Here is a 19,364-nt window from a genome sequence, read left to right on the forward strand (position 1 = left end):
TTTATCTATCAGTTAGCTTACACATGCCATGGTCACATGCATCTGTGTGTTGCTTTCACTCTCTTTTCAAGCTATATGAAGTAATTTTTTTTTCTTTTTACTAGCTAGTAATACATTTAATAATTTAAATATTTCTTTTAGTTAGACTTGGAAAAAAATTAGTATTCCCTCACTGCTCACTACTCCCTTGTTGTTGTTATACTCTGTTCGTCCCTGTTTTTCGTTTCTCTAACACACTTAACAATTTAAATCGGTCTTAACTCGTTTCCTTTTTAAAAGGATTGAGATTTCATAGTTGAATCTTATTTTCATGTAATTTTTTTTTCATTTTACCATATATAAAATATCGTGAGGAATTAATTTCTTCATTTCATAAATTTTTTTCAGATCTTGAACTTCTTTGTACTGTAATTGATTTGCCATAGAGAAAAGAAATTGACAATGATATTTAATTATTGTCTTTTAAACATTATCTAGAATCAGTTGCAAAATACATCAAATGTAATCCTAGTTGTTAATTACAATGAATTGATAACTAAGACAATATTGTCACAATCAAGTTCCATCTCAATGGAACAATGATAAAGAAAGCTAGCAAATAATGGTGTTGTCCACTTGCCCAAGTTGACATATAAAATTCTATGTCCCACAAAAACTTTAATCCTATATCCATCTTCAGCATTTACAAAAGACAATTATCCAAGAGGAAAAAGTCGTTGTCCTCAACATCTCAATGTCTAAACAGTAAGGATATAAGAAAAGAAAAAGGAATTAGTAAGGATATAAGAAAAGAAAAAGGAATTAGTTCCTCCAATTAATTAATGGCAAGTAATTCTCAAGTTTTACCAAAGAGTAGAACTCTCGGATATGCTAAGAAGTTCCTCCAAGTAATCAGTTCCTAAATCCTCCAACACCACAACATTTTCCATCCTCACTTCCTTCTCTTTCTTGACTTTCTTCATCAACCCCTTTTTGCTCTTCAAGGAGTGCCTTTTCTTCATTGTTAAAACAGGTGAACACCCTTCTTCAAACCCATAGTTCATTTCTTGAAGTGATTCGTAGACTTTCTCCATTGGAAAATTGAGGATAGCCAAAGAACCCCGCATTGCCAATGCAGCTTGATCATAGGCTAAAGCTGCAGCCTCAGCAGTATCAAAGGTTCCAAGCCAAACTCTAACGCCGTTTCTTGTGGAATCCCTTATTTCAGCCGCATATTTTCCCCAAGGTCTTCTCCTGACTCCTCTGTAAGATATCTCCCTGGTAGACTCCTCTTCATTAGCTTTTGAGCTTACTTCATCATCTCTGGAATTATTAACCGATGCGGTGTCGAAGGAGCTTGCTGGAGCTTGGTTTAGGACTCCTAAGAGAAGCATCTCCTGAGAGTCATTTTCGTTGAAGGGAAGGGCTTGGTTAGGGGGATAATTGAACGACTCTAGTGACAAATTTTCTTGAGAAACGTAGGAAGAAGATGATTCAGGAGAGAATTGAGAATATGGGTATTGGAAGTATGAAGAATTCATTGATAAAACTTGAGATTATTTTCAGGCTTTAATTTGAAATTCTTAATTCTTCTCTTTGTATATGGTATTTGGTGGTGAGTGGTCTTCGGTCATAGGAAACACATTGGGAAGTTCAGGGGACATATATAGGCAGAGGGGGAGGGAAAAAACACACCATTTGGAGTGAGAAAACAAAAATTTAATATCTACTCTGATGATAAGGATGAAAGAGTGGTAAAATTACATGAACACAAGGGATTCAAACAGCATTATTGGGTCGTTATTGGACCCACGAATGATGTAGTTACACGTGAGTCAAATTAGCAGATGGGCCATGGCGGCCAGGTCAGACGAAATTTTCAATCTATCTTGCGTCAGCTTGATGATATCATTCAATAGACAAGGACTTGCCCACTTGGCGCTAGCAGCTACCTTAGGCGGACGCATGGTACCACATCTAAGTGCCCAATCCAGTGTTGAAAGTGCTTGTTTTACTTTGGAAGATACAGATAATGTATCTGAATGTACAACATCTGAATAATGTCAAATCAAATTCAGAATAAGTGATTTGCTTTGGGTTTTTGTCAGCTTATTATTGTCAATTTTATGCAGGTTTTACCCCAAGTCGATACTTATTGATCTAGAGATGTCTAAAGATTTTAAATGCAAGCCGCAAAAGGGATGCCTGTACATGGACCTTACATAGATGAGTCCTTGGAAGATTAGCCTCTTCTAATATAATTTTTTACCAGAAAGTGAATGCTTAACCATGGGCATTACAGCTTTGACCTTTTTAAAAATACCCCATGATTGACAAGCTGAAATATATCTCCAACTTTCTTCCAAAAGCAAGTTACTTTATAAGCATTTTTTAATCTTTTGCACCACTATATCGAACGAGTGGGGTGATTTAGACAGTCATACTAAACTAAAAAAGAAAGTGGTCCTTTACAAGAAATTTGTTCTTTGGTCAAATTCATTTCCATTCAGCAATTTGCTATCGTGCGGTTATCCCCTCTTTTTTGTGGAGAAAAAAACTTGAAGAAGACACAGCGATGGAAATTTGCATTCTATCTGATCATTGCCTCACCAATTTTATTAAGCATTGAGAACCACACTTCTCTTAATTTCTTCTTTAGACCAAGCTCTTAGTTTTTTTGTTTCATGCATTTACATCCAATTTGGTAAAAGTTTCTAACCATGACAGCAAAGATGTCCAAGTTCATGTTCTAAGTTAAAACAACAAGTGGGCATCAATAAGGTAGATCTAAATAATGTAGTGGCCTAGCTATTTCAAGGGTTTGAATAAGTTCAAGGTGCAAACAGGAAGAAGGTCAATAGCAAAGGAAGAGAAGAAATCAATATTATATTCGATAGAGTGGCCCCCTTTATTAAAATCTTTTGGGAATGTGCATGAACCTCCAAATTTTTACATTGAAATTTGACAAGAGTTTTGAGCTCCTTTGTCAAAAATCGATTCTCTCATACTTAGCCGAAATGTTTCATACAAAATTGATTTAATATGAAAACTGACAGATTGTTGCTTGACATAGCAGCAACTTGGCCTTAATTTGTTGTGACATGCATTTCCTAGGCGGCCTGGTCAAAGATGCTGCTCGTGTCTATTTTGAGTTTAACTTGGATGTAAATGTAATTGTCCTCAAGTCTAATTTATCATTGCATAAGTGATCAAAATGTTTTAATGCAATTTGACTTATTCAACATAAAAAGATAGATTATGGTATAAATTTAAGAATTTTTTTAAAATTTTATATGTTTTTATAATCATTTAATAATTTAATCAAAATTTTGACTGTACCAGTTCATCATATTATAATTTTTCAACAACTCGATTCATCAAATATTTTTTAAAAAAAAATTTATATGATTTTTATTATAATATATATATATATATCTTATACAAAACTTAATCCACAAGGGAAGATGTTTGAAAAAAGTGTGCAAAGAAAGTCGAAATAATCAAGCCCATCAAACAATATTATATGATTTATCATTAAAGAGTAATTACAAACATACAAGTCCTTTTTTTAAGAAGAAAAAACAATAAAAAATTAAATAGTACTAGTCCATAAGTATTATTTTTAATTACAAATAATTCAAACTCGAAATTAATTAACTTTCTTATGTTAAATCAAATTCAAAAGCGAATATATTTTCTTAATTTACTAACCCAATTTCTAATCTTCAAAAGGGAATATATAGTTTCAATTTATTATCAAATTAGGAGTTTAACTATGAAAAATTTTCCATGATATAATTATACCAAGTCTAATGATACTTATACGATGTAGTAATAAGCAAATGAGTGAATGCTCTAGGTCATGTGTCCCAAAAGCTGGTCAAGAAATAAATTTTATAATGTTGAGGCATTAAAGTGGAGGATGTTTTAATACAATAAAATAATAGGAGATGTAATGGTGCTGTCGCCTTGAGGTGGTCAATCAAACACTTCGGCGATTGCAATAAAATTAAAATCGAGAAAAATATTTGAAAGTCTTTGGAAGTTGGAAGTTCACACAAAATAATTTGGTCAAAAGTTTCCAAGTGAGAGTGATGTAAGTGACTATGTTAATTGGCAGCTTAGTTAATTTAACTTTCTTTGAGGATTTAATCAAGTACTCTCTCAATTACTTTCACCACTTATTCATAGACTAAGAAGAATATGAATTAGGTAAAATATACGTAAGAGAAGGTGAAAATTTGTTATTTACTAATATTAGTTAATTATTTTTTTTCAAAAATTGTTTAAAGAAATAAAATGTTTAACAAATAAAATAATGTAAGATTAAAAATATATAATAATTAAAATGCAATGTACACTCAAAATAATTATTATAATAAAAAATCATATATTTTTTATTTTAAAAATATTATTTAGAATTAGAAAGTTGTTTGTTATGACGGTTTTTCTATGTTTAATTTTTCCTTTCCTGATTTTGTAACAAGTTATATATCATCTTTGATACCAAGAGCCGATCAAAGGTAATGATGGGAGGTGATAGCCGTCATCGCTCAATTTTTAATCATTGACTCAATTTATAATTTTATATTATTATCTTTTAATCACTTTTTATTCAAATCTTAAATCTGTCATTCTATAATATTAATTAAATTTGATATCAAGTAAGAAATTTTTTTATTTATTCAAAAATAATAGTTATTTATGTATTTAAAGATTTGTTTTTCTCAATTTCTGAGAGTGAAAAGTAAGTATCGAAAATAACTATAAGACAAAAACTTCATTATAAGATGGAAACCCTTATGTAAAAGCTTGACATTAAAGTGAAATCATAATTGATATGTGCTGCAGCTTTCATGATGGGCACTGTGGATAAGCTGATGAGGCTTATCGTCTACTATAGAAGAAGACAATTGCTACTGCTTTTGGCTGGCTGTCTTCCTTGACTTAATTTCCAACTATGTTGGGCATCAAGACCAAGTGTTTTAAGGTCAAGAACGAACTACGTGCTTGAAATTTTATGGAAGAATCCAGAAAATAAAGAGCCGGCACCCTGGATCGGATGACTGTTTCAACTTACCAATTCTGCTTAGCTCTTGTATGTTGATCATTAATGCTGGTTCAAGCCTGAAACATAACAATGTTTGAAATTCTTCTGTAGATTCAAAGTCGAAGGAAAAATATATACAGTAAACAGCCTTCAATTAGAATTCCTGACCGAATTAAATGCTGTAGAAATGATAAAAAAATGTTGTTAAAAGCACACAAAAGAAACATCAGAATTCTCTTGACAGTTGAAGAAGCTAGAACATGTTGAATTTATGAAGCATTGGGTGGTTTTAATTGGTTGGACGGTGAAATGAAAATTGCAGAAAGAAAATATGAATCTTTTGTGCTTCTCAAAAAAAAAAAAAATGAATCTTTTGTTGGCAATTGATCCAATCGAATTTGATGACTATGGAAAAAAAGAACTCATACAGCAACACTAAAATGACATCCATTAATTACCAGGGAAACAAGGGCCACATGTTATAGCAAGCTAAACTTCACAATTAAGATGAGCAAATAACTGTCAACATAATTCAAAGAATCTTTGCAAACTACTAGTAATAGAGATCTCTTTGACAGAAGTACTGTTTTCAACTCAATATAGTTTTATTTTTAAATCCTTAGATCACAAACCCACCGAGACTGATATCCTAATCTTTGTCTGGAAAGATTTCTTGGCATAATTTTTCTACATTCATTATTCAACACTATTTTGTTGATTTTGTTGGAGTAAATTTGGGTCAATCTAAATCCAAACCCAAAGTTATATGAATGAAATGATGAACAAATGGAAATTAACAACAAATAAAATGGGCACATAAAAGTCAGAAACCACTGAATATATATTTGCACAAATTAATGTCATTTTCTTTCAGGACAAAAGCTGTGCCAAAATAAATGTGACATCTTCGGCAACCTTATGTCCTCATTTTAATTAAATGTTGAGTCCTTCGAACAAAGACAGATGTCGGATATAATCATTGAATGTATTCAGCATTGGCAGCACCGTCCTCTCAAAGACATCAAGTAACAGAAGTGAGAAAATCACATCGCGCTGCCTCTTTCTTGTCCTTCCCTAGCTCAAATAGAACTTCATCATAATTCAAAATAGGGGCCAACTTGCCTTGGCATATACTGCTTTAAGGGAAAGCTAATTAATTTTCTTGTTTTGTTGAAAATAAAATGAAATAACTCAAATGATAAGGATGCGGTGAGACGTAAATTAAGATTTTTTACATTTGAGAAGTTATTTTTTATATAAAAAAAGCGGAAAAAATACAAATTATCATAAGTGATGATTTTTTATTTTTTGGATTTTTTTTGACAAAAAAAATATGAATTAAAATATTACTATTATATGATTATTGTGGTATTTTTTTATTGAAACTCTTTCTAAATTCAAACAACTCGAAAAATTCATCAAGTACAGGAGAATGAAAATTTGTAGACAATGTTTACAGAGTGTATTCAGACATATATTGGAAAATTTCAACTAGTGTGTAATGTTGACAAAATTCTGCATAGCACAAAACTTTGATCCTTCATCATCTCAAAGATTTACAAGTTCAAAGGCATTATCCAACTAAAACATTGGTCCTTCTGCACCATCTAATTTGAAAAGGGAGAAGAACAAAAGGAGAAGAGAAAATGCACTCAATTATTCACCAATAAGGAGTTGCACTACTCTCAGATATACTTAGAAGCTCCTCCAAATAATCAGCTCCTAAATCCTCCAACACCAGGATATTTTCCATCCCCATTTCCTTCTCTTTCTTCTTCTTGCTCCCTGATCTTTTGGCCTTCATCGAGTACCTTTTCTTCATTGTCAAAACAGGTGAATAACCTTCTTCAAACCCATAGTTCATTTCTTGAAGTGATTCATAAACTTTATCCATTGGAAAATTGAGTATAGCCATTGGACCTCGCATTGCCAATGCAGCCTGATCATAGGCTAAAGCTGCAGCCTCAGCTGTATCAAAGGTTCCAAGCCAAACTCTAACACCATTCCTTGTGGAATCCCTAATCTCAGCTGCATATTTTCCCCATGGCCTCTTCCTAACTCCTCTGTAAGAAATCTCCTTTCCTGTCTCCTCTTCGTTAGCTTGCGAATTCACTTCATTATCATCTCCGAAACTATTAACAGATGTGGTATCAAAGTAGTTTGCCGGGGCTTGGTTTAGAACTCCTAGAAGAAGCATTTCTTGGGAGTCATTTTCATTGAAAGGAAGGGCTTGGTTTTGGTAATTGAAGTACTCTGGTGAGAAGTTTTCTTGAGAAACATAGGAAGAAGAGGATTGAGCAGGAGAGAATTGAAGATTTGGGTATTGAAAGAATGAAGAATCCATGTATGAAAATCAAGTAATCCTAGTTTATGCAATAATTTCCTCTCTTCTTTACAAACAAGCTAAATGGGCTGGATGGCCTTTGGTCATAGGAAATGAAATTTGAAGCTTAGGCCTATATATAGTGACAAGCTAGGGAGGGAAAGGGCTACATCACTCAAATATTTTTATAACAAAAATGAAAAAAAAATTAAAGAAAGGATGGGAAGAAGGTAAAATTACATGAACAAAAAAGCGTCAAACATCATTATTTGGTCGTTTATGGAACCCACAATGTACGTTGATGCACGTGAGTCAAAGGGGACTACTCGTGGGACATGGCGGCCAGGTCAGACTAAAATGTAACCTGACATCAGCTCTGATGATTTCACTTTTATGTCCTGCTTAATTATACCCTATATTAGCTCATTAAATTTGTGCCAATCAATTGCTAATTACCTTAGATTGATGGACATAAATTGATCAATATATGTAGTAGGGATTAATATATGTAGTTATCTCTACTGTAATCGTAATCTTATTTCTACAGAAAAAAAAGATTTTATAAAATAATTAATTAATATCACATAATACGATTTTTATTATAAGTAGCGTGATTTTAAATAATTACATGTAATATGAAATAAATGGTTGATTTTTTTAATTATTATTACGTGAAGTAATTTGTTATAAACTAAAAAAAAATTATTAATGAGTTTTCTAGATAGATCAACAAAACAATATGCATAAATTTCCGTTATCATAATTTTGTATGTGATATTTCTAAGTTGGTTTTACCTCTTCACTCAATTACTACCTTTTTAAATGTTTCGAAGTTCACACTCTGTGTAAGCATATATAGTCTTGCAGCCTTAATTTGATGATTTGCCACTTCTTAATTAGTCTCTAATGTTATTTTGACCAAGGATTGATTGTTTAAACATGGTCATTAAATTATATATATTTTTATACCTTATGATTGGTATTTGAAACATGTTTGTAACTTTCTCTTCAAAAGGAAGATATAAAAAAATTTAACTATTATATTGCACGAGTGGCTGTCTTGGATTTACATAATATTCAAAGAGCTTATTGCAAGGACATTTTCTTCTTGTCAATGCCATTTCAGCCTGTACTTTTATAGCCTACTATTTATTTATTTATTTGGTATTTAATCTTTGCTTCATCGTATCCGATCTCCTATTCGGGATATTATTAAAAACTTCGGTTACAAAAAGAAGAATTTCTTTTTGTTTTTTGGCTTTTTTTCTTGACGACCGGAATTCAAATTTGTTGGACAAAAAATCAAGATTTTAGACTATATTAAAAATATATTATTACTATTTAAATACATAAACATCAAAATCAAGACATGAATATTTTAAGTTTTTCGCTTTGTTTAGTACGATAGATAAGCTTGTTAAATTGCACTAGGGCCAAAATAACCTTTTAACATAGACAATAGTGAGATATAGTATATGATTTAACCTTTGCAGAAGAAAAAAAAAAGGTATATGAAGCCTCTCTCCCTTTTTTCACTAGAAAATCTAGCTATAAGTATTTTCAGTTAATCATATCTTAATCAAAAACAACATGTGGGAAGGAAATTTAGAGTGTACGAACATCTCAACTTTAACTAAATCATTAGGAACAGAAAAAAGAAATGGATACATATATTATTGGATAGGGGGCCATGTCTATTTTTAACTCTTTAGAAATGTGCATGAATCTAAATTTTTTGCATAGAAAGGGAGATGGTTTACGCTTCTTATCATACAAACAGCCTTCAATAGCAATAATTACTTTTAACATTTGGCACGTTGATTTCATGTGAGGGGATGGATTCTTGCTTTATGTATATATATACCTTGCAAGTTGGCATTGTCGTCAAAATTTGATTAGGCAGATGGAAGCCCAAAAAGGGTTTTGTGCATAGAAAATTTTTGCTCTTCAACCAAAGATGGATGAAAAGGATAGATCTAGTTCAATTCTCATTCATCCCCCCCATGCATAAGCGCCCATAGAAAAATTGGGAGGCACGAGTATGCAACTTTAACAATTTATGAAGCAAGAAATCTGGTCATCTCCATCTCCATGCTAATTAGGGTTTCCAGAAACTGAAATTTAACATGGAAATCATTCAAACATGGTCTCTACCCGGTACAACAATTTCTAACTGGTATGAATTTGATTATTATGTAAATAATACTAGATATTTTTTGAATTGAAATAAAGTATTTGTCTAACAAGAAATGATTTATTATTAAAAAAAATAAAAGTGGTATGATTGCAATGAAAATAACAATGATAACAAAAGTAGGGCCATAATGATTCATTGCATTCTATTTGTATAATCTAATATCACTGTTCTATAAAATAATTATTGGTTGACCAATATAAAGCTAAAGGCTGAGAAATTTGCAAACATTCACTTTATAGTTTGATGGGTAGCTAGCTATTAGATCAACTATTCTCTGCATTCAATAACCTCAAATCCCAATGTTTTCAACCCGTGAATTACCAGACAACCAAAGTTTACTGAATCTTCTATTTCTATAGTTTATGGTTTGAAAAAGATGGCCACGAATGAGTAATATAATAGGGCTTTTAAAGTTGGTGATGTCTTTTGTGAATAAAATAATAAAAAAGAAATGTGATAGTGATCATGTTCCCTTAGAGGGTTGATCAATCTTTGCATTTTGGAGATTTGATTTTAAGCTTCATAAAGTGTTTGAAAGTCTTAGGAAGTTCAAACTTCGCATACAAAAACTTTGGTCAAAAGTTGTTAATCAAATGCTTTGGTCAGTCTAAAATTTTGAACTTTATTCTAAATTCCCATCATTATTCATTTTTGGATGTATTAGATTGGGCTTTCAATCTAGCCCATCAAAACTTAGTGCAGATTTTACTTTATCAGAAGGAAAGGCCCACTGAGTACTCCCTTTACTATGAACAACCCATTGTGATAATAATGGCCTCCGAGTACAAGTCTACTAATCATGTTCCCTCCCTTACTGCCCTCTCATCCAATAAAGTTTTGAAGCCAAAGCTTTCTGCTTTGCTAACGGTACATCACAATTATGAATAAAATAAAATTAGAAAGTATTTCGTATTCAATGGTACTCAAAGTTTGTCCATTCTTTTAAGTGTATCTTCGCACCTTGTTCACTTTTGATTTTAAACTATTATACCATTTTAACAGTTGTAAATAAAAATTTTTGAAAACTCCATTACCCTAGACCCATCTTGATTGTTAAAATACAATTAAAAACATTCATCAGTCTTACATTAACTGAACACAATTACATTTATTTTCAATAAACTATAACTTGAGACACCACTTTTATTCTCCCATTAAAACGAAAACATGGAACATGTAAAAGAGCATACAAATCTAGTTATTACATTACCAAACACACCGAAATGAGCTTCTTCCGGTAGTGGCCCAAAACACGTAGAGCTTACGACCAACATCGTCCAGTTTGTGATAGTAAGCAAACCTCCAAGACCTGATGAAAAGCAGGGGAGCCACTACAGCCCAAAACCCAATCACAAATCCAAGCACTATACTCACGTAAAGCCCATTCACCTTAGATCCCTTACTTCCTGCATTTGTAACATTCGGTGTTGCGCCATTTGCACTGCAGTTTTTAGTAACAGGAGGTCCACAAAGATGATTGCCAATATAAGAAAACATGTCAAAGCTTTGGAGCTGGGTGCTTAATGGGATTTGTCCTGTCAACTTGTTGTAGGACAAGTTCAAGTGATTCAAGAAATTCAAACCGGAGAAACTTGAAGGGATTTCACCATAGAGTCGGTTCATCGACAAGTCAAGAGATTCCAACGACTCCATGTTGCCGATGTTCTCTGGTATCTTTCCCGTTAAGAGATTTCTTGACAAATTTAATGACATCAGCCCCACAAGATTTCCAAGTTCTTTGGAGATCTCTCCTCTAAGACTGTTTGCTGAAAGGTCTATGCTAGTAACAAGTACTAGTGTGGTACTGTAATCAAACTCTCTTCCTCTCGTAAACAGCAATGTATCCAAAAAATATGACATAGAAAGGAAAGAATCCCAAATTGCACCATTCGCGAAATACCAGAGGGTTTTGTTTTTTGTGGCCATGGCACTTAGGTTACTAAAACATTTTGGAATAGCTCCTGAAATGTTGTTAGAAGCAAGGTCCAAGATCTGAAGAGAATGAAGAGCACAAATTTTATCAGGAATATGGCCGTGAAAGTTATTTGAACGGAGGTTTAGAACCATCAGTCCCGTCAGATTCTCTCCCATCCATGCCGGTACACTTCCACTGAATTGATTTTCACTAAGATCAAGAATCTTCAAATCAGCAATATGTTGCATTGCGGATGGTACTTCTCCAAACAGACTATTATTCCGGAGGTTTAGTAACCTAATAGAAAGCAAAGATCCCAAAGACACAGGAATTTTCCCGGTTAGATTGTTATTTGCTAACTTTAAGACATCCAAAGCTGGCCAATTTTCCCAACAATGTGGAATTTCACCAGACAGAAGATTTGATCCAATGTCAAGGATGGTCAACGATCGCACTTTAGTTGAGGAAATACAAAGAAAATGAGAAAGGGATCCTGAAAAAAAATTCGTAGACAAAAATAAATATCCTAAACTTGGCAATACTGGTGGCAAGGGACCTGTGAATTGGTTAGAACTCAAGTCAACCAACCTCGTGACGGGCAACTATGAAATCCCCCCGACAAGTTGGTTATGGGAAAGATTTAAATGAACATATTGAGTAGAAAGGTTCCAAAACCAAGTGGGAATAACACTTGAAATTCCAGCATGGGAGATATCTAAAATAGACAAGTTTTTTTGGAATTGTAGCCACTGAGGAAATTGCGGGCCAAGATGCAAGTTACCCAAATCAATATTGACACAGTGAAAAGGAGGAATCCAACTTGAGTTTGGTTTAAACGTCAACATGTTGTTTGATGCACTAAAAGTTGTCAATCTAGTGAGATTAGAAAAGTGCATTTCTGATACATTTCCTTCCAACATATTATTGCCAACATCTAAATATTCTAAATTCCCAAGTTGTCCTATCGAGAATGGAATGGGACCAGAAATGAGTTTTCTCTAAGGGAAAGGTATGCTAGATTTTTAAAACGCCCGAGTGCATCAGTTAAATGGCCAGAAAGTTTGTTAACTCCCATATTCAATGACTCTAATCTATCCAAATTACATTTAGACAAACTCTGTATGATTTCTGATACCTCATCATGAATTTTGTTTCTCGACAAATCCATCTCCCTTAGATTGCAAAGACTATCCAAAAAGTTGGATATGGTTCCTTCAAGCATGTTTTCTGAAAGATCAAGGTGAGTAACAGAGCTCAAGTTTCTAATGGCACTCGAAATATTACCTTGCAGGCCAATACTTCTAAGACCGAGGAATTGAAGATGGTTTAAATTATACAACCACCGGGGTATCGATGATGGAGAGAATGCATTCCAACTAAGATCAAGAAATTTGAGAGAAGACATGTTTTGAAAACCATTGGGAATCACACCTCCAATATCATTCCAGTTAAGATTAATGTACACAAGACTAGGGAGGTTGAATATCCATGTAGGTATTGCAGATAAACTGTTCGATGAAAGATCAAGCACAGCAAGAGATGTATAATTAACACTGACTATAGATGGATCATTATATAGATTAATGCAATCTGACAAATGCAACTCTACCAAAGAAGGAAGTTTGTTTGCTACCTGCAGCCAATCAGTTGCTCCACTAAAATTCACACCACTCAAATCGAGATACTGCAAAGAAGGAAGGCCAGAAACCCATTGAAGAGTTTTAGCTTCTAAATGGTAATTGCGTCCAAGATCAAGATAATGCAACTTGGAGAGATTTCCAAGCTTATGGGGAATTGCTCCTTCGAAAAATGATCCAGAGAGGTTAAGATATGTTAACCTCTTTAGCGAACCGATGAATTCGGGAATCTGCATGCCCTCAAAATAGTTATTGCTCAAGTCTAGGAAACTGAGATGTTTCAAATCGAGCAAAGAAGGATTTATTTTGCCTCCTAGCATTGACCGATAGCAAGCATCCCGTTCAGCAACTGTCGTAACCTTATCAAGCCGACAAGAAAGAAGCCCCAAGTGTAGCTCATAGACATGGCCAGTTCAGTTATCGCAGAGAACACCAACCCATTTACAGAAATCCTCTTGATCACCTTCAATCCAAGAAGATAGCCTGTTTGTTTCATCAATGAGATCATGCTTGAACTTCAAAAGGGCTTGTCTCTCACTTTCAATGCAAAGCACATTGGAATTCCCATCACAAAAGCTAATAACGGTAGCTACGATGACAAGAAGAAATACAAATAAGGAAATTGCAACCGCCCTCATGGTTGCATACAGAGCATTGCTCCACCGGATAAATATAGAAAGTTAAAGAAGAATACTTTTCCAACCACATCAAGCTCAAGGAACTTTCCCAGACCCCGAATTTTCATATTGCATTTTCCACAAAAGCATTTATAATCCGTTGAAATATTCGTTTTTAAAGAAGTTTCCTCTTAATTGCATGGAAAAAGTGCGCTTTTCTTTTTAAAGGATTGCTACCCACCCATGGAGGATAGGATAGGAAAAAGTGGGTGTGTGGACTGTATTTGCTTTGAATGACTTTGGCTTATATTGTGTACAAGTCAAGTGACTATTTTTAGTCAAAAATCACCTCAGTCTTCTTCGCTATTCTTTTTCTAGTAACTGCTGCTTAGTATAATTTTAAATCTAATTTATTTTCTCAAAATTTTAAAGCACTTCTTTTCTTTTCTTTTTTTTCCCTATTTTTAACTTTTCAAAGCCGAAAGACTAAAAACAATTTTAAGATATCTTCAAACCCCCTGAATTAAGGAATATTACTCACAAGATCCAATAAATAGCTTGTCGCAATTCTCAAGAGGAGGAAAGGAGAACTTTCGTACTGGCCTCCCTGCTATAAGAGCTTCAAATTAATCAAAGCTCAGCCTTTTGTTTGATTAAGGACAGAAAGTAGTACCATTTAATCTCAAGCAAAAAAAAAACCTGATGCTTATCATAAATGGCATCATGCATGTGGCGCTTTCCAAAACCTCTTCAATTTCTAACTCTGCATTATTTTTCCACGAAAGCGCCCAAGTCTAGTGGAGTAATTGGGGTTCATAAACGCTTTCAAGCTATCCAAAATATCCTAAGCCTCCAACTGAACCAAGGAATTTGAAATTCTAAAGTAGCTGAACTAGCTTTTTATCTCAAAGGAGGAATTTTAATTACCTTGAATATTTATTACTATTAATCAACAGTTATTTACAAATATAAAAAGTCTTAATTAACTTCAAATAATTGAAAAATAAAAAATAAAAAATATCATAATTTAATTTAATTTAATTAAATAATCATAAAAATATTTTTTATTCAATGTTTATTAACTTAAAAAATAAAAAAGAGACACATAATGATAAAAACAGGAAAAATTAAAAGAAAGAAACAAATTATTTAGGATTATTTTATTAATAATGAAAAAAAAAGTCATAATTTTGAAGTGACAAAACAAAAATCTAAAGTAATAATATTCTAATTAAATTAGCAATAATTTTTTAATTGTTTTCCTTTTTTTTTCTATTTTCTCCTAGCTCTTTCCCTTCCTCTCGTTCCCTTCTCATTAGTGTCAAAATGTACAGTGGTTCCTTTTTTTTTTTTCTTCCCCTTCTTCCGCTCGCTCTCCTTTGATCTCCTTGCACCACCATGACTACAACCCAAAATCAGTATCACCAAGACATTAACACCATGTAGTGAAATTAATTTCCAACAACAACTAAAAAAATTTAATAAATTTACAATATATTCATCAACAATAAAAACTCGAATCCTTAGACTGCGTTAAAGTTAAAATTGATCTGACAAGAATTTGGTTGAAATCAGATTTATCATCTATTGTTGATAAAGTTAAATTTACTCTCATATGTTTCAAATTTATTGATGTTCATCATTTCATTAGAGAAGCGGTTTTATTTTAAAATTTTTGTTAAATTTTGTTGCTATTGGGCTTTACATTTAACAAAAAAGAAAAAATAAAATAGAGATGGAGGTGTTGATTGATACTGATTAGAAGTAATAAAGGGAGAAAAAGTGTAAAGAGAAAGAATTTAGAAGAAAATAAAGTTAGTGTTGGAAAGGATTACGGGTATTTTAGGGTTTTAACATTTTATTAACTGTTTGACTATTGATTTTGGATGGCCAAAGGGGGAAAGAATACATTTTTAAAAAATGTAATTAGAAAGATCATTTGTTTTCATTAAGAGAAAAGGCAAATCAAGTCCACCCAATATATTTTAGTAAGTCCCACGACCACGGCCCATGGCTATTCAAAGATTTCCACAAAAGCATTCATTATAGTGGGTAGAAATTTTCGTTTTGAAACAAGTTTCCTGCAAATTAATTGCATTGAAAAAGTGGGTGTGTGTTATGTAATTTGGATGAATTTGGCTGTATAGTGTATAAGTCAAGTGACTGTTCACTTTGGAATTAATCATGACTTTTTTTAATAAAAAATCACTTTCAGCCTTATTCGGATGATTTGTCACTTCTTACTTAGTCTCTAATATTACTTTGACTAAGTATTGATTGCTTGTATATGGTCATTAAATTATATATATATTTTTATACCTTATGATTGATATTTGAAACATGCTTGTAACTTTTTCTTCTAAGGGAAGTTATAAAAAATTTAAATTTTATATTGCACGAGTGGCTGTCTTGGATTTACACAATATTCAAAAGAGCCCCTTCGAAGGAGATTTTCTTCCTGTCAATGCCATTTCAGCCTTTACTTTTATAACCTACTATTTATTTATTCATTTGGTATTTAACTTTTGCTTCATCTAATTATCCGATCTCGTATTTGAGATATTATTAAAAACTTAAGTCACAAAAAGAAGAATTTTTTTTATTTTTTTCTTGATGATCGAAATTCAAATTTGTTTGAAAAAAATAAAAATTTTAGATTATATTAAAAAGAGTAAACTCCACATAGATCTTTGTGGCAAGATCTTTTTTCATGTAGTACCCTGAGATTTTTTTTTTTTGCATATAAAATTTTATATTTTACTGCTTTTTTCAAAAAAAGTAACCATGTTAAATTATCAGTTATTTTTTATAAAAAGACTATAACAACTTTTGTATTTTAATCTTTTTGGTTGTTTAATTAAAAAACATTAACGTTTGTTTGGGTTTTTTTCTTTTCTAACTTTTCTCTGCTTTTGTCTGCTCACTTTCTCACTATCTAAACAAGAAACATATATAGAAAAAATTCTAGCTAGATTTTATTAAAAAAATAGATAAATAATAAAAANAAACATTAACGTTTGTTTGGGTTTTTTTCTTTTCTAACTTTTCTCTGCTTTTGTCTGCTCACTTTCTCACTATCTAAACAAGAAACATATATAGAAAAAATTCTAGCTAGATTTTATTAAAAAAATAATAATAATAAAAAGACTGACTTTGCTTACAACGGTAGGGGTAGGTCTAAAGCTGATTTTATTATCAGCATATTTAAAGAAGAAAATTTCCAGCCAGATTTTGACCTTTCATCATTTTATATCAACATCTTGGCATTAGATGCAGAACTTTTTTAATCTTGGAGAGACGTGGAAGCTTTTCAATGAATGACTTTGATTACAAAGGAACTATTCACTTAGGCATTTAAACACACTTCCCTGTAGTGATCCGCTGCTCTGGACAATGATTGCATAAAAACACAAAAACCTGGACCCATCGTGCCGCAAATATGGAAGGAGTACACTTACCCAGCGTACTTGGTAGTCTTCTTTAAGCTTGCTGGTTTTGGACAAGTAAGATATTTAGTCATTGATGTTGGAATGAGAAGGTCAAATATATATGCAATTAAGAATTTTGACGAAGTAATTACCAATATTCATCTTCTTAAAGAAAAATTTTTAGATGGATTCTCTGTTTAGAATCAAGTGTTAATTTTTTTTAATTAAACAAACAACAAAACAAAAAGATTAAAACATAAAAGTTGTTATTGTCCCTTTATAAAAAAAATTAATTGACAATTTAACACCATTATTACATTTGAGAAAAGAAGTAAAATATAAAGTTTTATCAGAAAAAAATAATCTCAAGGTGCCATGTGAGAAAAAAATCATATCACAAGAGATCTACGAAGAGTTTATTCTATTAAAAAATTATTATTACTATTTAAATACATAAACATCAAAATCAAGACATGGATACTTAAGGTTTTCCTCTTTGTTAGTTAGTAAGATAGATAAACTTGTTAAATTGCACTAGGGCCAAAATAACTTTTTAACATAGACAGTAGTGAGATATAGTATATGATAACCTTTGCAGAAAAAACACATTAGTTATGCAGCCTCTTCCCCTTTTTTGACGAGAAAATCTATAAGCATTTTCAATTAATCATATCTTAATCAAAAACAACATGTTGGGGAGAAAATTTAGAGTGTGCGAACATCTCAACTTTAACTAAATCATTAGGAACAGAAAAAAGAAATGGATCAGCAATAAAATACGAAAAGAAATTGGATAGGGGGGCCATGTCTCTTTTTAACTCTTCTGAAATGTGCATGAATCTAATTTTTGCGTAGCAAGGGATCTGGTTTACGCTTCTTATATCATACAAACAGCCTTCAATAACAATAAGCACGTTGATTTCATGTGAGGAGATGGATTCTTGCTTTATATATATATATACCTTGCAAGTAGGCATTGTTGTCAAAAATTGATTAGGCAGATGGAATCCCAAAAAGGGTTTTGTGCATATATAGAAAATTTTTGCCCTTCAACCAAAGATGGATGAAAAGGATAGAGTTCAATTCTGATTCATCCCCCCCTGCATAAGCACCCATAGAAAAAATTGAGTGACGAGATCTATGCAACTTTAACAATTTATGAAGCAATGATTCAATTTTGAAATTTATGAAGCAAGAAATCTGGTTATCTCCATGTTAATTAGGGTTTCTTTGCATTTTGAAGATTTCTTTTCAAACTTCATAAAGTGTTTGAAGGTCTTTGGAAGTTCAAACTTCACATACAAAAACTTTGGTCAAAAGTTGTTAATCAAATGCTTTGGTCAGTCAATAATTTTGAACTTTATTCTAAATGCTCATCATTATTCATTTTTGGTATGCATTAGATTGGGCTTCCAATCTAACCCATCAAAATTTAGTGTACACTTTACTTTACCGAAAGGAAAGGTCCACTGTAGTATAACTTTTATCATCATTAACCCATTGTGATAATAATGGGCTTCCGAGTACAATACTAATTATGAAGGATAGGCTTCTCATTCAATAAAATTTTGAACGCAACAGCATACCAAAATTATTGATTTTCTCCATTCTTTAAATGTATCTTCACATTCTGTTCATTATTGATTTTATTGTGAATCGAATCAAATTTTATAATATTTATCAAGTATTACAATTTTAACAATTGTAGATAAAATTATTGAAAATTCCTTTACCCCAAACCCATCTTGATTGTTGAAATACAATTAAAAACATTCATCAGTCTTACATTAACTGAACAAACAATTACATTTATTTTCAGTAAACTATAACTTGAGACACCACTTTTATTCTCCCATCAAAGCGGAAACATGAAACAGGTAAAGAGCACACAAATCTAGTTATTGCATTACCCAACACACCCAAATGAGCTTTTTCAAATACTAGCCCAAAACACGTACAGCTTACTACCAACATCATCCAGTTTTTGATAGTAAGCAAACCTCCAAGACCTGATGAAAAACAGGGGAGCCACCTGTAGACACCTAAATAATAATAATAATAATAATAATAATAATTAATGAATAAATAATTTTAGATTATAATAAAATAAACTAAAAATAATTAAAAAAAAAGGAATGGCTGGGCGTACAGCATTTGCAAAAAAGCCAAAAAAAAATTGAAACAAAAAAAATCAAGAATTAACCCCAAAAAAAAAGGG

At 32.1% G+C, this 19,364-nt stretch overlaps 4 protein-coding genes across 4 annotated transcripts in view; all 4 read right to left on the reverse strand.

Moving 5' to 3' along the window:
* LOC18600104 (ethylene-responsive transcription factor 1B) lies at nt 443-2,016 on the reverse strand. Its single transcript, XM_018120842.1, has 2 exons — nt 780-2,016; nt 443-749 (listed from the first exon to the last, which is right to left on the reverse strand). Exon 1 carries the CDS (start codon nt 1,518-1,520, stop codon nt 843-845), a length of 678 nt encoding a protein of 225 aa, XP_017976331.1. The 5' UTR covers nt 1,521-2,016; the 3' UTR covers nt 443-749; nt 780-842.
* On the reverse strand, nt 6,503-7,405 carry LOC18600105 (ethylene-responsive transcription factor 1B). Its single transcript, XM_018121250.1, has one exon. The coding sequence runs from the start codon at nt 7,371-7,373 to the stop codon at nt 6,690-6,692; it is 684 nt and encodes a 227-aa protein (XP_017976739.1). The 5' UTR covers nt 7,374-7,405; the 3' UTR covers nt 6,503-6,689.
* LOC18600106 (probable LRR receptor-like serine/threonine-protein kinase At4g36180) lies at nt 10,609-13,739 on the reverse strand. Its single transcript, XM_018121079.1, has 3 exons — nt 13,539-13,739; nt 12,600-13,331; nt 10,609-12,066 (listed from the first exon to the last, which is right to left on the reverse strand). The coding sequence occupies exons 1-3, from the start codon at nt 13,737-13,739 to the stop codon at nt 10,756-10,758; spliced, it is 2,244 nt and encodes a 747-aa protein (XP_017976568.1). The 3' UTR covers nt 10,609-10,755.
* LOC18600110 (LRR receptor-like serine/threonine-protein kinase GSO2) overlaps nt 18,971-19,364 on the reverse strand; it is a 19,241-nt gene continuing 18,847 nt past the window's right edge. The window contains exon 2 of the mRNA XM_018120583.1: nt 18,971-19,178. Coding sequence (XP_017976072.1) covers nt 19,080-19,178 — 99 coding nt within the window. The 3' untranslated portion in view covers nt 18,971-19,079. The remainder of the gene's footprint in view (nt 19,179-19,364) is intronic.

This window comes from Theobroma cacao, chromosome 5 (genome assembly GCF_000208745.1).
Source record: "Theobroma cacao cultivar B97-61/B2 chromosome 5, Criollo_cocoa_genome_V2, whole genome shotgun sequence".
Taxonomy (NCBI): Eukaryota; Viridiplantae; Streptophyta; class Magnoliopsida; order Malvales; family Malvaceae; genus Theobroma; species Theobroma cacao.